At 39.9% G+C, this 18664-nt stretch overlaps 1 protein-coding gene across 7 annotated transcripts in view; it reads left to right on the forward strand.

Moving 5' to 3' along the window:
* ncor2 (nuclear receptor corepressor 2) overlaps window positions 1–18664 on the forward strand; it is a 101585-nt gene that overhangs the window by 38604 nt on the left and 44317 nt on the right. For all 7 annotated transcript variants that reach the window (XM_059336321.1, XM_059336322.1, XM_059336327.1 and 4 more), the window contains exons 6-10: window positions 4094–4207; window positions 12295–12351; window positions 13091–13143; window positions 17107–17173; window positions 18309–18481. In XM_059336321.1, coding sequence (XP_059192304.1) covers window positions 4094–4207; window positions 12295–12351; window positions 13091–13143; window positions 17107–17173; window positions 18309–18481 — 464 coding nt within the window. The remainder of the gene's footprint in view (window positions 1–4093; window positions 4208–12294; window positions 12352–13090; window positions 13144–17106; window positions 17174–18308; window positions 18482–18664) is intronic.

Below are 18664 nucleotides of genomic sequence, written 5' to 3' on the forward strand. Positions count from 1 at the left end.
GCTCTTTTTTCATGAGGTGTTATTTTGAGATGATGTGTGACAGTTAGGAACGTTGAGTAGACGCCACTTTCTGGTGTCATTCAAGTGCATGCTGCACATATTTTGACCAGGCAGGCTTGAAAAGCTTCAAAGCACTATGAGGTACCTTTCATCCGTCATGCTTGTAGATGTCTTAAGTCTTTGCCAGAGCTGGCACCGTTATTGAATTTTCTTAGTGGCAGTCTTTGGCTTGTTTGAAATGTTCATGTGTGGTTTTCCAATGTGACTTTTCCTGCCAGGCTCCAGTTGGCATCAGTGCAATGAAGTCTTAAACAAGACTTTGCTGTGTTGTAATCGCTGCATTCAAGTTCTGTAGCTGTTTCTTGCTCAATATGCCATAAATTCTGTACACGCACTCCTCCAGGCAGCTGCATTCCCCTTTTTCTCTTTTTCTTCAGCTTTTTATTTAGGAGAAAAGTAGGTTAAAAATATATACGGCTATAAATAACAGCTTCCCCAGGGGAGGAGGAGGATTATGGCGGAGGTTTTGTGACTGCTAAACCACTCATATCCCTGCCGCACTGTCTCCCTTTTGGCCGCCTGCCATGTTTATTAGAGAAACTGTATGGTCTTCACTTTTTTTCACCCAAATCCCGCCCACACCATGCATGCTGTTATATTCGCATTCTATTCATGATACTCAATATTTAAAAAGTATCATAAGGTTAATGTATTGATGGCAGCTACACGTGTTGTTCTCAGTCCCATCTGACAGTATTTAAGTGAACGCTTGACCACAAAATTATACAATTGACATTTTGCCATATCTTTACAGCTTAGAATCTTGAGACTTCTTTTATAGAGATATTGTTTTTAAAGGCTTAAAATATTGATTATTATAAACTTAATCCTGTTGAACTTTAGAAAGACACCCTCAAGTGTGTATTTTTTACTTAAAGTACCCTGCAATTTGGTTACACAATGTGTGTTTCTTGGGCCTTTTTTTGCTCAAAGTTTAGATAAACTTGAACCACTTATTGAGGTAAATAAAAACATTCTGCTTAAAACTGGAAGCCAGCTCAATATTTTGTGCATTATCTTTGTTAATCAAAAAGACTTCTTGTATAATAAATCTGGGTACTTTACCAAAATAAAAGCGGGCTATGAGATTCCTACCTTAGGGTTTAAACTTGTGAATGATTGAGAGGCTAAGCTCTGCTGCTTACAAGCATAAATCAACCCTTTCCACTCACTCTCCCTCAATACACACACTGTGTTTTTATGGATATTTTTTTTTTACAGTCGGGCTCTCTTCAAGCATTAAAACATCTGGACTAATTAAGTGGCACGGTAAAACTTTATTTAAAGGGTTGTGGCAGAGTTAGTGGATGGGCGGGGGTTAGGGCTTAGGTTACCGTCAGCATGTGTCATGTCAGCCAGTCTCAGGATGGCTAGTTTATTTTATTTTACTCTGTGGTGGGTTTGGAAAGAGAAGGGGGGTCTCTATGAGAATGTCTGTGTTCCCCTCACCAGATTCTTATCCTGGCCTTTCATGGCACACGATGATCCATCTTGCTCCACTCTCATGTGGATCCTCTGGAGGCCGCCTTTCCCCCTCCTGAAGCCCCTGACAGGAGATGAGAAGGAAGGGGGTTGACTTAACTGTAGATCAGCTATATGCACGTCACTCGGCGACACTTGGCCTTGGCCTCCAGGCAGCTAGTTACAGCTGAATACACTCCTGTCTCTAGCACACACAACCACACACCCATATATATAGCCTGCACAACATAGAGACTGGATCCAAACATTTCCATCCAAATGTAAATGTCAGTTTCATTTTTTCCACATTACGTGGTTTATATGTTTACTTGAGCAGAAAATATATTTTTAAGCTTGTTTAGGGGATAATTGTTAAAGTTATGTAACACATAGTGTTAATATTGACAGATGTAGATGTAGAACATCTCTTTATTGTCTTTAAAGGAGGATATGAAATGTAAAGTTTGTGACAGTAACAACAACAAGTCAAGATGTAGAAAGTTTTCTGTTCTGGTACTAAAGGTAGAGTAAATTGTTAAAAATCAGGAAAAACTGCCTGCTGAATTATATTATTTTTGTCACATTTCTACTCAAACCTTCTGACCTTTGGACTTCTTACAACAATTGACTGCAGGCATGACAAAAAAACTAATTGTCTGGGGAATATGGCTGAAATCTTTTATCCTGATGTAGATAATATCATATCTTGACAATGATGCATATCATAATATAGCATGTTTTCTGGCTGTTCAATAAAAAGCTAGTCTATATTAGGGCTGGGCGATATGGACAAAAAGTCATATCCCGATATATTTAGGCTGAATATCAATATAAGATATATATCTTGATATTTTTTATCACAAAGTGAGAGCAAATGTTCAGTCAAAGCCAAATATGACATGTCACAAGTCGTTTTATTGAAACAGTTTATTTAAGTGAACATAAATACTGTATAACAGGAGTACCTTTTTCTTTTAAAAAAAATCAAAGCTCCATAAAGTGCACATTTAAATAAGAAATTATCTTAGATAAAACTAGTCTATGAAATAAAATATAATATTATTTCTGAAATAAATATATTTATATGAGAGTAAAATAACGAACATTACAAAATAACTAAATATGACAAACACTAGTAAGGACAGCATTTATATATAAAAGAAAAAAATTGAACTATATCGATAAATGCAATATGGTATAATTCCACATCACATTTAAAAATATACAGATCTATTTTTATATCGATATATCGCCCAGCCCTAGTCAATATGAAATAAGCCTATCTTCTTTTTTATGGCAATTATAAATTACTTACTTACAAAGCCCTATTTTCCATTTATATGTCTTACATCACAATTAAATCCAGATATGATTTAAAACATATTCGTATTCTTATTTTTGTACTAAAAGGCTGGGTAGGCCCTAACCTACTGTAGTTTGGAAGAATAAGAAGATTAACTGTAGAAATCAACTGAAGAATGCTAAAAACAAAGAAAAAAGGTTTTGCTTCGTGATAAATGCTACATGCAGCAGCACCTGTTCTTCCTTACTCGATGTGTTGAAACTGCTTTTTTCTGTGTCACATTAGAAAATTCATTGTCTAAATAATTTAATAGTTAAAATGCTTATCACAGGCAGAAGGAAGTGGCTACTTCCACATGCTGCATTTTGAAGTACAGGAGTATGGGAGGATTAATGACCCTGAACTGTCCATTAACACCTTTTCAACATCTGGATAGACTGCACAGTTGGATAGCAGCTCCTCTCGGATGCTGTTGGTTGTTTTTACACTTTTATTTCTAAAAGCTACCTAGTCTGCCAAAAATGCAAAAAGGGTCTAAATGTAAATGGGCCATGGAAGCCAAACACACTTTTCTATATGCTGAATATCAGAACAGGCTTCTCCTCTTTTATGTCTTTTCTCCTTCAAGGGAAGATTAATAGACAAAGAAGCCATGACTGAACTCTACATGACTGGCAGTGAAACATGAAGGTTGATGCACCTCGAACCTGCCAAATTCTTTCTTTTAGTTCCTCACTGTTTTCTCCACCGCCCCACAAATAATTTATTGCTGTCTGTCTCTCTTTTGTTGTTGTAGAACGTACTTTCTTTTTCTAATTAACTGTTTCTGGAGTAAAATATTCAAATAATGTTTGGTTACATGCCAGGGTGACTAGTAAATTAGAGGAACTGTGCTGTTTTCCAGTATTTGCCTGGTGATAATTTCCCACATATAGCTCTCTTACTTTTTCTTTTGTCTTCATCTCTCTCTCTCTTAATTTTCTCTCTCTCATTGGATGTTCCAGCCACACAGCAGGCATTGGCTTTGTTTACAGGCTGTTGTAGTAACTCTTTGATTAACTAGGCCCTGGGGAGTTAATAGCTATTACAGCTAATAGGACAGTTAGTCTCGTCCCTGCTGGAGTGCTGGGGGAGGGATGGGAGATCTAGCACACACTCTTTAACCTCGCAACAGGAACTGGTGAGCCACAGGTCTTCCTGGAAGATCAGGGCCCTTTCTGGATTTGTTAAGTGTTAACCGTCATCTTTGTTTGTGCATGTGTGTTACAGCAACAGCTGGAGGAGGAGGCTGCGAAGCCACACGAGCCAGAGCGGCCCATCTCACCGCCACCCAGCGAGGCCAAGCACCGCAGCCTGGTGCAGATCATCTACGATGAGAACAGGGTCAGTAGAATACACACACACCAGATACTCAATCTGCAGCCCACCGCTCAAGCCAGAATGAACTTTCATTTGAATGCGGTTTCACTTGATCACATATGCAGTGTATTACCACAAGAGAGCTGGATGTTTCCCCCATGGTTCAGTGTTTCACTGGGCTGGTGCAACATAATAAACTGTGTGGGTACTTCTTTCCCATTGCCATGGCTTCCTCTGGCGATGGACAATGCTTCAGGTACCACTCTAATATGTTGCTGTATTTTAGTGATTGGCCAATTCATGGTTTGGCTCGTTAATTGGGATGATTTGTCTTTTTGAGATAATTGGCTGATGCCTGTGCTGATGAGGCTGTTTAGATACATACATGGAGGCAGCCTTGTGGCTGCTGCAGAAAGAAGTTAGCCAGTACTAGGGAAGGACAGTACATTAGCATTGTTGATTTTATTTTATATTCATGTAAGAAAAACATTCTTTTTCAGAAACAAGGAAATGCTGCTATTTTTTTGAAAAATGCTCTTGTTAAGTACACTAAAACTCTTTAACTTTATTTTTTTACTTGTCAGTTGTAGTTTTTACCTGTGAAAATGTATGTAAAACTTTAAAACGTTAAAATAAATGCATTGCAGACAGTACAGCTCTACTGAAGCAAATAGATACAATGTAGACAATAGCAGTGTTAAAGAAACACTAATTTAAGTTCAGCAATTTTGTTAAATATATTATATCAGATGTTAAATTTCATTACATGCAATGAAAACTGAATGACTCCCAATCCATGTTTTTTTGCTGCCTTATAATAAAAGGTTCCACCTCGCCAAGTCCAAGCAGAGAAATCTCCGGTCTCTCTTTTCCTTGTTGTTGTTCTCCCTTCATAGTTTTTTTTATTACCGCAAGCCGGTAATGTTAGATAATGTGCTTTCTGTTGAACCGCCACATGTATGCCCAGTGTACATGAATGGTCATGTGATGCATGTTAATATGGATGGGGATTATTTCTGATGCAGTGCTAAAATGCCTGTATGGAGGGAGATCATTTTCATATAAAATGCCTTTGTGTGAATGTAGCTTAAGCCTGGCTGTTACATCTGCTGACTATTCTCTGTTGCTTGCTGTGTTAATGTGGTTCTGCTGTCAGGGATAGGGCAGGTAGTCTGTGTTGGAGATGGAGACAGTGCAGTTAAGGTGAACTAGATTACCCAGCAGGTGCAGCTTTGAGCGAACCACACAGACATTTTACTGTGAGCGAAGCCCCACAGTGTGTGCTACCGCCATTATGTTTTTCATTGAATTTCATCAACCAAACAGTGGATTACTCTTGTAGTGTTCATAATACTGAGTAAAATATGGAGGTTCTGAAGAGATTGATGTCTGTCTGCAGAGACCTTTTTTTTACTTGGAGAGCTGTCATTTTCATTTACCTTGTTTGATGTAATCCTCAGAAAACCCTTGTCAACAAAAGCAGAGAGTGCCACAAAGTATTCATCTCCTACCTGAGCCTCCCACTCTTTACTGTCAGGCGAGGCAGAACTCTTGCCTAACAGAATAAGCTACTAAAGGTCAACACAGCAGGCACGATGAATCACACGCATAGAGGCACACACGCACACATGCACCAGCACACCCTATAAGGTGACACAGACACACTGAAACAAATTGGTGTCTTTTGTTGCCTGCAAGGAAAACAACCTACTCATTCAAGAAAAGAAAAACAGAAGCAGGGAGGTCATATAAAGCTATTTTTAAGCATTAAGTTAGTCCAATTCACAGCAATCATTACATGCAACAGTGCTCTGTGCAGATTACCTTTTATAATGGAGTAATTCTCAGTGCTCTCAGTCCCCCTAGTGGTCAAATGCACAAGTCTCCTTTTTATTGGAGTTGGCATTTAAAGCAGGGAACTCCTCTCACCCCAGAGTCAGCTTCTTTGAATTAGCCTCCTATGGGAAACTAGGAGTAAGAAAAATAGCTCTTGAATATTTTTGAACAGTTTCTCTGACACATTTAAGGCATTCAGTTATTTTTCACAAAATGGCAAAGCAGTGTTGACGTGTGTAGAGAAAATATGCTGCAAATGACAAACATAGTTTAAAATCAATGTGTTGGAAAGCAAACCCAACAAGAAATCCTTAACAGCTGCACAGATCTCCTAGGCTGACCACCAAAATACCTGAGACCTTTTTTTTAAAGGGGATACCACAGTACAGGGAGAGTCCCTCGTGACTTTCAGGCTCACTGTCATCAAGCTCAGCTAAACCACAGCACTTCTATGTAACAGCAGGACGTTGTAGATTGCTCAAGACTCATCTGAAAGGCTGGAAGTTTAAGAATGACTCATGGCTAACTCCACAATGTAGCTTGACCTCTGTAACACTTTCCACTTCCCTCTGGCTTGCAGGATGTACTCTGGCCTACTGCCTGCCCTCCCTAACCTCGCTATCTCTTTGTCTCTAGATCTAACCAGCTTCTTCAGCTTTTTTCTTGTTTCACTCACGTAAAGCCCAATGCTGCAGTGACATTACATAGCTTTTACTCATCCAGTCTTATTCATATTCATTCTTCTATTCACTGCATTTGTTCTTATTCATTAATTCCTGATTAATTAACCTGGCTTTTTAAGTGCCTCATATCCTGATGAAATCCAAACGAGATTTAACACCTTTTTCTTACACTCAGCCACATACATGCATCTCCATTAGCCAGACCACAAATTTAATTGCATCCAATTTGTTTTTTCCATCTTCACACATGGTGGTACTTTGGCAGTCATTGATCTTATGAAAGCTTATGATGGTCTGTTACCTGTCTGTATGATTTTTTTTGTTGAGAAAATTGCTGTAGCAGTTTCTTTCTGATGCTCTAAATGAGACAGAACAATAGCTGAGGTTACTGTCTCTTTAACTGACATGATCAAAGGAGGCAACCCCTGTAAGTGACTGGTTTTATTGGTCACTGTTTTTTTTTACATAATTACACTTTGAAGCACTAAATATTGTGTATGCATTCTGGAGAGATAGATGCTTTTACACCTTTTAAATATCAGCATTTAACACTTCTTGACTTGATATCGGACTGTCCAAGGCACGTAAAGTGACTATGGGCCAACATGATGTCGACCATTGGTATGTGATCATTTTGAGTTTATCATTTTGGCCTGCATCATCTTGTTTCTTTTTTTTTAGTTGAAAGTGACCATATTTGGACAAAAAGGTGGAGCTGGGGAGGAGTGGGTGGGTGTTCTGATTGAGAACCCTCTAAGGCAGGGATGGGCAACTGGAGGCCCGGGGGCCGCATACGGCCCGCACCCTCACTTGAAGTGGTCCTCAGCACAACTGCATGCATTTGAGCATGAAATCTTAAAAGTGCAGTGTAAAAATGCACAAAATTACTTCTTGCAATGAATGTTGGTCTGCTGTTCCTGCACTGAAACAAAAAGAAATCACAATAAGTGGTTATTTTTTATTTGCTTCAAACCTTTTGTATTCCTATTTATACTGTTATACATGCATTTGAGCATGAAATATGATAAGTTACTTCACTGTAAACATATTTAAAATTGCAGTTTCATCATCTGGTTAAGTGCACGGTCCTATATGTGGCCCTGTGGTAGTGTCGATGAAAAATTGTGGCCCCCTCCAGCATTTAATTTGCCCATCCTGGCTCTAAGGTATCAGCTCATGATAGCGCTAGCTAGTTAGCCATTTTATGAAGGTGCATCCATAATTCACTTCAACTATGATATTAATTTGGATGCTAATTCTTGCTAGCAAAAACCAGGCTTACAAGAAATGTACTTAATGGACCGACAACCGACTCCTTAGATTGTTTTTTAGTACAATCAAACGCTGAACAAGCCATTTTTAGGCGACCAAAATGTTAAAATTAACTTTCATGAAGTTAGAAGAAGGGTAATTTTCTCATAGCCTTCTATATCACCACACTTCTTTTTGTAAATTGTGGAGTCTCCCCCTGCTGGCCAATTGACAGAATGCAGGTTTGAGGCACTTCCTCATTGGTTTCACTTTTGAATCCTTTCATACAGTTAAGTAAAAGCTTAATGAGTCAGCCCTGTTTTATTTGTGCACATATCGCTGTATGTGCATAAAGCACCTAGCTATAATTACTCCAACCCCAGCATGCCATTTTCAACTGGTGTCACAGTGGTGTCATCTGTCCCCTCTGGGCTCAGTGTCACCAGCTCTCCCAGACAGGGTTACAGCCGCATTTCTACTGACAGCCCATTGTCAAACCCCAGGGATGGCTCAACTAGAGTTCACTCTTCTCATATTCGGGACATAGCTGTCATGGACATAAGCTCAAGGGAAGACAGCCCCTCTGAGACTGCATCATCATAATTCTATTGAGCTATGTAAATCCTCATGTCCATGCAGAATTAAGATGGCCCTGTGGTGCTTTCTGTTTTTTTTTTTGTTGTTTTGTTTGCTTCTCTCCTGCATTCCCTTCATGGGAGGTATAAAGGATTTGTAATTCTGTGAGGTTAGTTTCATAAGTACCACAGTTTTTTGTTGTTGGTTTCAATGGTTTGTCCCGAGTTTCCTCATGGTCAATGTTTCATGGGTTCATGTGATCTGCTCAGGAGAATTTCTTGTTGACTGCAGGCAGCATGTACAACAGTACAGTTGCTAAGCTTCACAGTTTACAGTACTACTGCCAGAGTAGCAGTCCTCTGTGTTGCCACGGGGGGGCATAATTGTAATGAAGCCATCTTCTCTCTGCTTGGGTCTTGTGATGAGGTGTGTGTATGTGGGTGGTTGACGTGAAAAGTGAAAAACAGAATAATTTAAAAAAAATATCCCTTACATGTGAATAATTCAAAACTGAATGTGTCCATTTCTAATTCTTCATATATTTAGCATATTATTAACTTTTTGGTGTGGTAGTCCTAAAATGTGTCCACCGGTGCAACAAAATAAATAATGTCATCATTTAATTCAAAGAATGTTGGACAGATAAGATGGATAAACCCAAGGCATATTAGTTATGAATATTTTTATCAATTTACATTATTTTCAATGACCAATCAATGTAAATTGATAAAAATATTCGGATCAATACTTAAACTGCGTTGTACCAAAGGACTACCTTAAGACGACCAGTTCCAACACTGCACGGAAATAGTAATATTATGAAAATATTTGACACAGAACTGATCTTGTGTGCAGTCCACCTGCTCCAGAGATGTCTTCTGTCCTTCCTGATTCTGGAAGGACCCCTCTCAGTAATGGGGTGGTCACATTAATGCCTGTTTTATATCTACATAATGGCGTTGCTCCAGGAGGACACCAGTTTTGCGGACAAAATGTAATGTGTCACAATAACTCTACATAGGGACCTTAACACTTGTATCCTCTAGATTCATTAAGTAAACACTTGTATGACATGCATTCAAGTATTTTAATGTATTTAGATTAATTTTTCATTAAATTACAGTTGTTTTAAGATAAGTAAACATAAAAATTGAGTGTCACGTCAACCACCCACGTGTGTGTGTGTGTGTGGTGGAGATGGATCAAGAAGGCAGTTACAAGACCAGCAGCTCTTTTCTTGTAATAAATTACACTTTTAGAGAAAAGGAAATTCTCTGTACTTCCTCTGCATCTCATCCACCCCCTCTCTTTATTGCTTAATATGTCATTTCTAGTAAGTGAAGGGGACATATTCATATTATTTCCTGGTTCAATCATTTTTTGGGTTTCTGCTAGAACATGTTTACAAGCATTAATGTTCAAAAACACTTGCATTTTTCCCCCAAATTCTTGGTTTTCCGTTTATTTTTTATTTAGGATTTTAGCACATTTTTTCATCAGAAAAAAATTCTAATGTGCTAGATGAATAAAATTTCAACAATTCAATAAAAAATATTTAAAGTGTCATAATTATCAATTAACTTAATTCAACACACCATTCTCCCGACTCATGGTAGTGTTCTGCTCTAAATTAAGCTGTTGGTCTAAAAAATCTAAAATGACTTGACATTTGATGACTAACCCCACATCTCACTCTGTGTCCGCTATCTCGTTATCTTGGTCTGCTTGTGTGTTCATGTGTCTGTTAATCTGTTTAGCACTCTGTTTATGCTGTATTAGTGTGTCATTTTAAGAACCCTATAACAAACAACAGAAATATATGGTTATTTGCTCCGTTCATTTGACTTAGGCACTGCGAAAAACTAGTGAGGAAATCATTGATTCTTATAAATTAAATGTAACTTAAGATTTAGTTTTTTCTTTTTTAAATTTTACAATTTACAGATGATTCCATTTTTATTATCAAATTCTGTGATTCCACCTGTGCTCTCAGCGCCTCTGCACTGTCATTGCACCCAGTGAGTAACTGTAACGGCACTTTAGCTTCACTTTTACCTTCATGTCGTACAGTTGTGACATCATAACCATATGGAATTCTGACTTTATTTTACTTTTTATTTAAAGGCACAGTTTCTGAATTTGGGCTGTGTGAATTTCTCTGTGGGCTGAGTGTTTTGATACTTTCACAGTATTCATTTGACACCAGGACCTGCTGTATAATACAAAAATACAAGGACGTCTCCCTTTTCACAATATTGCGCCTTTATTGTGAAGCAGTATTCTTGAAATTTTAATGTTTTCAGATATGCTTTTAAAAAATCAGTGCTAGCAAATAAAGAGAAATCCTTGAGCCTGCGTACTCCCCAAGGATGAAAGGCTGGTTTTAATAATTGCTGTTCATTAAGTGCCTCTGTAGTGAGTAATCTCTCTGAGGCAATACTCTGCAGCCTGTTACACCTACTCACTAGTGAGGAAGCAACACGAATGAGGAAATCCATGCAAAACGAGTTCATGCAGAGTAATGGCATCATGTTACTGTATTTGCATTTGAATAATAAGTATAGTATTAGAAAATGTGAATCATCAGTGCTTCCGTATGAGTTAGAGGAAATGTAGAGGGCACTTTTACAACAGAAGCCATGTCATTTGGCTTCTCTCACAGGCGACCCAGTTGGAAGCCAGTGTTGAGTCCAAGTTAAGCTGTGTGCGTGAGCTCCTCTGGGGTCTTACATCCAAGTCTGTTAGCGTGAGTCTTGTATAAACTTCTGAGAAGATCCCAAACACCTCCTGTGCTACCTCTACAGTGAAGACAGAGTGAAAGGGACAAGGAAGCAGCATGACATGGTGGGTGGTGAAGTATAAAGGTTGACGTGCACATACACACCTGCAGGTTCTGTGTCTCTTCTCACCTCTGAACCCTCCATCCGAGCCTCCTTCCCTCGCTCACTGTACTTCCATCCTGTCTGTGAATGTGTCAGTCCTGTTAGTGTCACTGCGTGGTCACCGAAGGAAATGAAGCGAGATGGAAAAGCAACTGAGCATGTTGTGTGTCACCAAGGAGGGTCTGTCTGATCGATGAAGCGAAGAGAGTGGAATGAGGGGAAGAGTGGTAGCGAACGTCGAGAGGGGTAGTCTGGGACACTGCTCACACATTTGTCTGCTGGAGCTAAATATAAATGTATGGAGGAGCAGAGCTGCAGAGAGGTCATCCTGAGACACAGATGGAAGTTTTTTTCGTGCCCCGACACTTCTCCTCGTTTGCTTTATGGTCTCTGCCAGGAGTTTTTGTTTTAAGAGGCTGATTGTTGTAGGTAGTGAGCTGGAGGTGAGATCTTTCTCTGTCTTTCATCAGATGTCTCTTATGAGATAAGCACCAAAGCCCTTTAGCCCCCCCTCCTCTCCCTGTTTTTTTTTCTCTATCTCTCCCACTCACTTTCTCTTCCACTCCCACTTGCTTTCCTGCCTGCCTGCTCTTTCTTTCTCCCTTCCTCTCTCTGCTCAGGGGAGGTGAGTAATCTTTTTTTTTTTCTTTCTGGGAGAGGAAAGAGAGTAGAGGCAAGGAGCTGTGGCCCAGCTTGAGGTAAAAGCTCTAATAATAGCTGCTGCATCCATCTCCATCCATCCATACATCCAGCTCTCCGTCCATCCACTGAGCAGTGGTGTAGCCTCAGTGATCAAGTGAGCGTGCTCGCTGCGTTGCTGTGGTGATGGCAGAGGTGCAGGCGCCCCGCTAATGTGCTACTTCTGTTTGTTTTCCCTGACCAGAAAAAGGCAGAAGAGGCTCACAGGATACTGGAGGGACTGGGACCCAGGGTGGAACTGGTGAGTGGAAGCTTTGATTTTTATGCCATACGAATTTGACTCTTTCTCATGTTTTTGCATTATCGAAATATGGGAACACTTAATTGAAGGTCAGGTTAGAGGGTTAAAGGATGCTTTAGGGAGACCAGGAACAAGTTCTTGGTGCCAGGTTAATGAGATGTCAAAAATATTTGATTACTGTACTCAAAGCTCCATTAAGCTTTACTGAACACATTAAATATGATGACTCACATCAGGGTGTGGTGTTAAAGGTTCGCCTGTACCCAAACTCCCCGAGAACAGAAGTGGAACCCTGCAGATCACATTTTACTTAACTATATTTCCAAAATAGGAACTAAACGCAGATATATTTTCCAGACTACCAATGTTTAATGTTTGTTTTAATCATAAATTTACTTGCAGGCACTATATTTGCCCACGCATCTATTCATCTATCCTACTCTCAAACTCGACCCCAGTCAGTGGATTTGTTCACTTAGTACTGTTGAACAAATTACACATGCAAGATGCTACACAAAAAAACACATTCTCTTCTGTTTATTTTGAGTGAGTTCTTTTGATTGTGTTTGCCTGATGGATATTACTGCAAACATTGAATCTTACATTTATTTAGGGCAAGGTCAGAATCATATTGAGGAGATGTTGGAGTGATCTCTGTCATTTTGCAATCTTTATTTACAATCTGTTGCACAACTGAATACACAGCTGATTGTTTGATGTGTTTTTTCTTATGTTTCAGCCTCTGTACAATCAGCCTTCTGATACCAAGCAGTACCATGAGAACATCAAAATGTGAGTCTGTCACTAAATATGCCTGCACACTTCCACCTGAAGAATTGTTTTATATCTAGACAGTGAAATACAACTTGCAAACTGCTGAAGAGAGTTAAACCATGGATACAGAGCACAGGCAGGAGTGTTCAATGTGATGTGTGATATGATATGCACGAACCTCTAAGATGGATTTTTATTTATGATAGTTCAATTTAATTAAATATGATCATTGTAAACACTGCATTCCACAGTTAAAATAAACACTGTTAATAAACATTCATTACTGTAGATTTAGATTTGATGAAAGCATTTTTTTGGCATCTTGAAAGTGCTTGAAAAGTGCTTGAATTTCACTCTTGAAAAGTGAACAAACCCTGCTTTAATTGTAAGGTTGTTGAGAGTTAGAAGCCTTTTACTAAATCTTAACCTGTTATTGATTGTATTAACAGGGATTATTTCTTTGCTTACAATTCAATAACTCAGAAGTTCCATTAGATAATATGATGGTGCGTATGCTCACTTGCTCCTCAGGTCCTTGTATTTTTTAAATAATCTGTTAACGTGAAACTACCACCAGTAGAAACTAAAATTATTCATTCCTACAGTGGTTGTGTATTCCCTCCCACGAGAGAGGGACTCTGCACTTGTCTCCGCCCCCACACCGCAGCTCCCCTTCCCCCTTGGCAGACTGTAAGGAATGGCATTTCAGAGGGGGATGTGAAATTGTCATTATGTAAACTTAGTAATGAAACTTACTGGAATAAACACGTGTAACCAGGGCAGCTACAGAGGGTAAAAGGATCATGCAGGATCATGCACCTTTTGAAAAACCTGCACTGTTAGTAAAACAGTGCTCGGTTTGAGTGTGACACTGCAGTAATGATGGCAATGAAATCAGCTGGCAGATCAGTCTATAGTCCAAGACATTAATGACATAAATTATGTATAAAATAATCTAGCTTTGATTGCAGCTTTCAGAGACTCACTGTTATTTTGTTGTGAGGACCCTGAATGTGTCATTTAAGGCTCCACTGACCTAGAGATTGTTTTCTATGCTTGAGAATATAACTACCAGCTGCTGTCTGTTTTCTTCCACCACTGTCGATCTAACAAGATGGAAGAAGTTTTGTATTTCATATTTAGATTCTTACCACATCAAATAAGCAACCAGAATTCAAATATGACTTGTAGTTAAACCATTATGTTTTTGATGCTTCCAGAGCTTTGGATCATCTCTGCTCAAACATAGCTATTGCCTCTGATAATGTCCATCGATTCCGTGTTTTTGCCACTCATATTATTACATGAAATATTAACAAGAGGATGTCTTTCTTAGCATCCATGATTGTGTTGAATGAATGTTTAAGGGATCATGTCAGTTTCATATGTTAATGGATATGTGCAGTTAGTGGAGCAGAGAGTACACAACTTTGCGTGGTCCTGCTGTGTCCATCAATAAGGCTCTGTAATCTTTTAAGGACCGTAATTCACTGAGGCACATCAAAGAGTTCTAATAGCTCGTCTCCACCGCTGGCACTGCAGTTTGGGCACAGTGGCATACCACAAGATGTGTCTGACCTCTTAGCCACACACTGCTCTGTCTTCACTCCTTTTGATCCCTGCACCGTTTGATCAGTATTATTGCCTCAAAGCAATTAACTGAAAACTCTGCTCTTTCCTTTCGTGTGTGTGTGTGTGTTATTAAATACCACTGTGTCGCTTTGAGCCAGCACAATTGACCTCTTTGTTTTGCTAACCGGTTTGATAACCTTGGCACTGATCCCTGCTGGGATAGATGAGTACCAATATCTCTGTGGAGCTCTCAGCATCTGAGTCCCCATCTCAGTTGATCTCCTGCACAATGTGCCTCCACCACTCAGGTGAGGATACATTTGCAAATATCCTCTTTGCATATTCAGACTACTATGAAAACAAAATCCAATTTTGAAGTCTGAGAATATTTTGCTCAGTCGGCTGGTACCACTGGGGAACATCTGTCACAAGCGTGCGTATAACGAATCTCTCAGCCATCATGTTTTGGAGGTATTATGCCACATTACAGAGTTCTCTGATATCTCAGAAGTGGCACAGGCTTAGAGCAGGACAAAGGAGACCTTTGGTACGGGTTCAGGGTTACTAATCTTTCCCCTTGCCATCTGGTGTCCAGAGGACAATGCCACCCCTGTCTTTAAAGGCCTTAATCTGTCACTCCTGTTTTTACCAAGTTAGTTCTCACTACGGATGTTACCATACACTCAACTCACGATTCGATACAATTCACAATACTGGCTGCACAATATGATTTTCTCACTCTCAATAATATATATATATATATATATATATATATATATATATTTTAACAATGAAACTGAGGATAAATTGAGTGAAAAAGATTTCCTTTGTACTCCTACAGAAATTCTTCTTTTTTCTGAGATAGGATATAATCCTAGCAAAACAATGCATATTTCCTGGAGTGAAACTGAAAGTATCTTCTGTCTCAAAATTAATTGAAATGATAAAAAACCCAAATAAATTACAAATTGATATTACAAATACAGAGAATCTCCTCAAATAGACAAACTAAGGCGTTTATCGCAAATTAAAGCAGCTACAACAAACTTTCATTTTGCGTTGAGTTTGGCGGGGCTCTTGACAAAAGCGCGAGTGTTTTCAGAAGCACCACACTGCTGTTACTGCAGCAGGGTCTGACAGAAGGGCTAGAATCAGCTGTGCCGCCAGTGTAGATGTGCTACCCATCGATGTGTATCAAAATATGCTCCCCGTATTCTTAGTGAATAGGTATGTAATATTAAAAGATTATGTAGTGCAGAGCATTATTGGATAGGGGATATTATCAAGATATTAAAATATAGTATGAAAATAGGCTCCACAACTTCTTTAGTGTACTCACTCGTGTATGTAATCAAAAGCATATATAAAGATGTCATAATCCTGACAGAAGAGAGGCTAGAGAGGTTCTGAAGAACCTGTCTGATTTTGTTGGAAACATGGCCTGGTTGCTTATATAGGTCATATAGAGGCATCAGCATTACATTGAGACTGTTTAATAACCAGTTCAAAGTTATTTGTAGTTTCTTGTCTCGTGAAGTCCAGTTACATTCCTCGTTCTCACCCATTGTATGCCACAGTGAGTGTGGATATCAACGCTATCTAGCTGGATTTGGCAGTATTTCTCTTTCCTGCTGCAATGGCTTGGCTCAATATGTGTCTGTTTGTGTAGGAGTGTTTATGTGGGTTGGGGGTTAAGGCTGTTTAGATTTAACTTGGGTTTGTTATTGCAGATAACATGTTTGGGAAATGGAGAATGGGTCATCCTGTGTGTTTATCCCTCTAGACCCTAAATGTTATCATGCTGTCTTCCAATTTTCACAAAGCTCAAACAGCACCAGTAGCCCGACCTCCTCGTCTCCTGTCCTTGCCTGTGACCTGAAGGACCCCGCGGCTCAGCCAAAGTGACTAATGTAGAATAAGATTACATTAATCAGTGGGGAACGTGACCTTACAACTGACAGATTAAGTGTCAGGAATAAAATTCTGTCTTGCAGCAAAGAAAGAGACAAACTGAGTGGCTGCCTAAGGAGATTACTGGCCCTGACCTTTATTTGAAGCACTGTGGCTGGCTGTTCCCAGCCCAGACAAGTTTTATAAGTTTGGCTCACCTCGCTGTCCTTTCCACCCAGAAGCAAGTTTGAGTTTATCGAGCGGTGGCATACAAGGACAGGCATTGTTTGTGTTTGTGCGAGTGTGTGTGAGTGTGGTTTATTGGTTAAAGAAATGGAGTGCAGAGGGTAGAAATTGTGTGCTCGAGGATCTGGAGAACATCATATACTTTAGATTTATTATGTGACAAACGTGATGAAAGCCATAGCACTGTCTGAATTGTGTGTTTTTATGAATGTCCTCACCTTATCCCTCCTCCCCTCTCTTTTCTCCATGCCCCTCTTTCTTCAACTCTCTTAGAAACCAGGCGATGAGGAAGAAGCTCATCCTATACTTCAAGAGGAGAAATCATGCTCGTAAGCAGTGGGTAAGTAGAGGACTCAACATTTTTGACTCTCTGCTGGGACTCTGCCCATGACGGATGACTGGTGTGAAACTGGGCCAGCTGCTCCTTGAAATGAGTGGCCATTTTAGGCAGATACGACTTTGGGCATGATCCTGTTTTCAGGACTCCTGTGCCCCGGTGAAGCGAAACACAGAAAATAAAAAATTCTCTCACACACTTGTTTGGAATAAAAAAAATCTAGATTTGTTGAAAATTCATTGTCAGCCAAGCACTTATAATGAGCATTGTTCAGGGTTAGTCTGTGCTCTTGCCTGCCAGTGATTGAGGGAGACTGAGCCAAAGAGCATGACTATAAATAAAGCAGGGATCAATGGGGCGAGCTCTCATGCTAGAGAAAGGCGGACATCTTAAAATCAACTGGCTTGACAGAAAATCGTTACTGCAAATCAAGTTTTACTATAAAATTTGCATCTATTTACAAAGTTAGCTAATATGATGGGAGAATAGTTTTTCATTTAAACTGCTTCCAACCTGCCAGCAGCAACGCTTTCACAGTTCTCTTTATTATGAGTTTACGTGAGGCCAGAAAGAACCGCTGAGATGCAGCACCTGTATCAAAGCGAGTTGTGGGCGAGTGTCCAGTCTTCTCTCGCGTTGTGTCTAAGTGGGGGAGGTAGCTCCTCGTGGGCAGAGTGTGGGGAGACATCACCTTGTGCTTTATGAGCCCACTGAGGGTCGTGTCTCCACCAGGTTTAATGGTCTGCTTTACAGCCTGCCTGCGAGGAAGCTGGGAAAACGGCGGGCTGTCGTCTGCCAGAGGAGTCGTGGCTCAAGGCCAGACTCCCCATAGAATACCAGCATACCACTGTGCGCGCTCTGAACATGTAGAGGTGCATGGTGGGTCAGAAACGCAGAGAGCTTAGGAAGATTACTGAATATAATTATTGAAAGAAAAAAATCAATCTTAGGGAAAACTGAAATATCACTGCACTTTGGGGGTGTTTTGCTTTATCAGTAAGTGTTAAATATTGGGTAATTGTACGCAGTGGTCCATTCGTTTCAGGCTTGAGTTCAAAGAGGACACAGAAAAATATACTGTTGATATTGAAGTGTATCTGCAGTGGACTGACATCTTCATCTTTCTACGCTGCTTCAGGAACAGAAGTTTTGTCAGCGCTATGACCAGCTGATGGAGGCTTGGGAGAAGAAGGTGGAGCGCATCGAAAGTAACCCACGGCGCCGAGCCAAGGAGAGCAAGGTGCGGGAGTACTACGAGAAACAGTTCCCGGAGATCCGTAAGCAAAGAGAGCTGCAGGAGCGCATGCAGAGGTGAGGTCCCTTTCACAACATGCAGTCTTGTTTAACGGAGTCATTTCTGCAACTGGCCTAATCACCTTGATTTGTCGCCTAGTTACTGCTCTCATTGTGGAAAATCAAGGTGGATTTGTTTCATTGTTTGGTTTCGGTGGCTTAGTTGCAGTCATACGGGCAGTTTTGAGTGACAGGTCTTGT

The sequence above is a fragment of the Centropristis striata genome, chromosome 7 (genome assembly GCF_030273125.1).
Source record: "Centropristis striata isolate RG_2023a ecotype Rhode Island chromosome 7, C.striata_1.0, whole genome shotgun sequence".
Lineage (NCBI taxonomy): Eukaryota > Metazoa > Chordata > Actinopteri > Perciformes > Serranidae > Centropristis > Centropristis striata.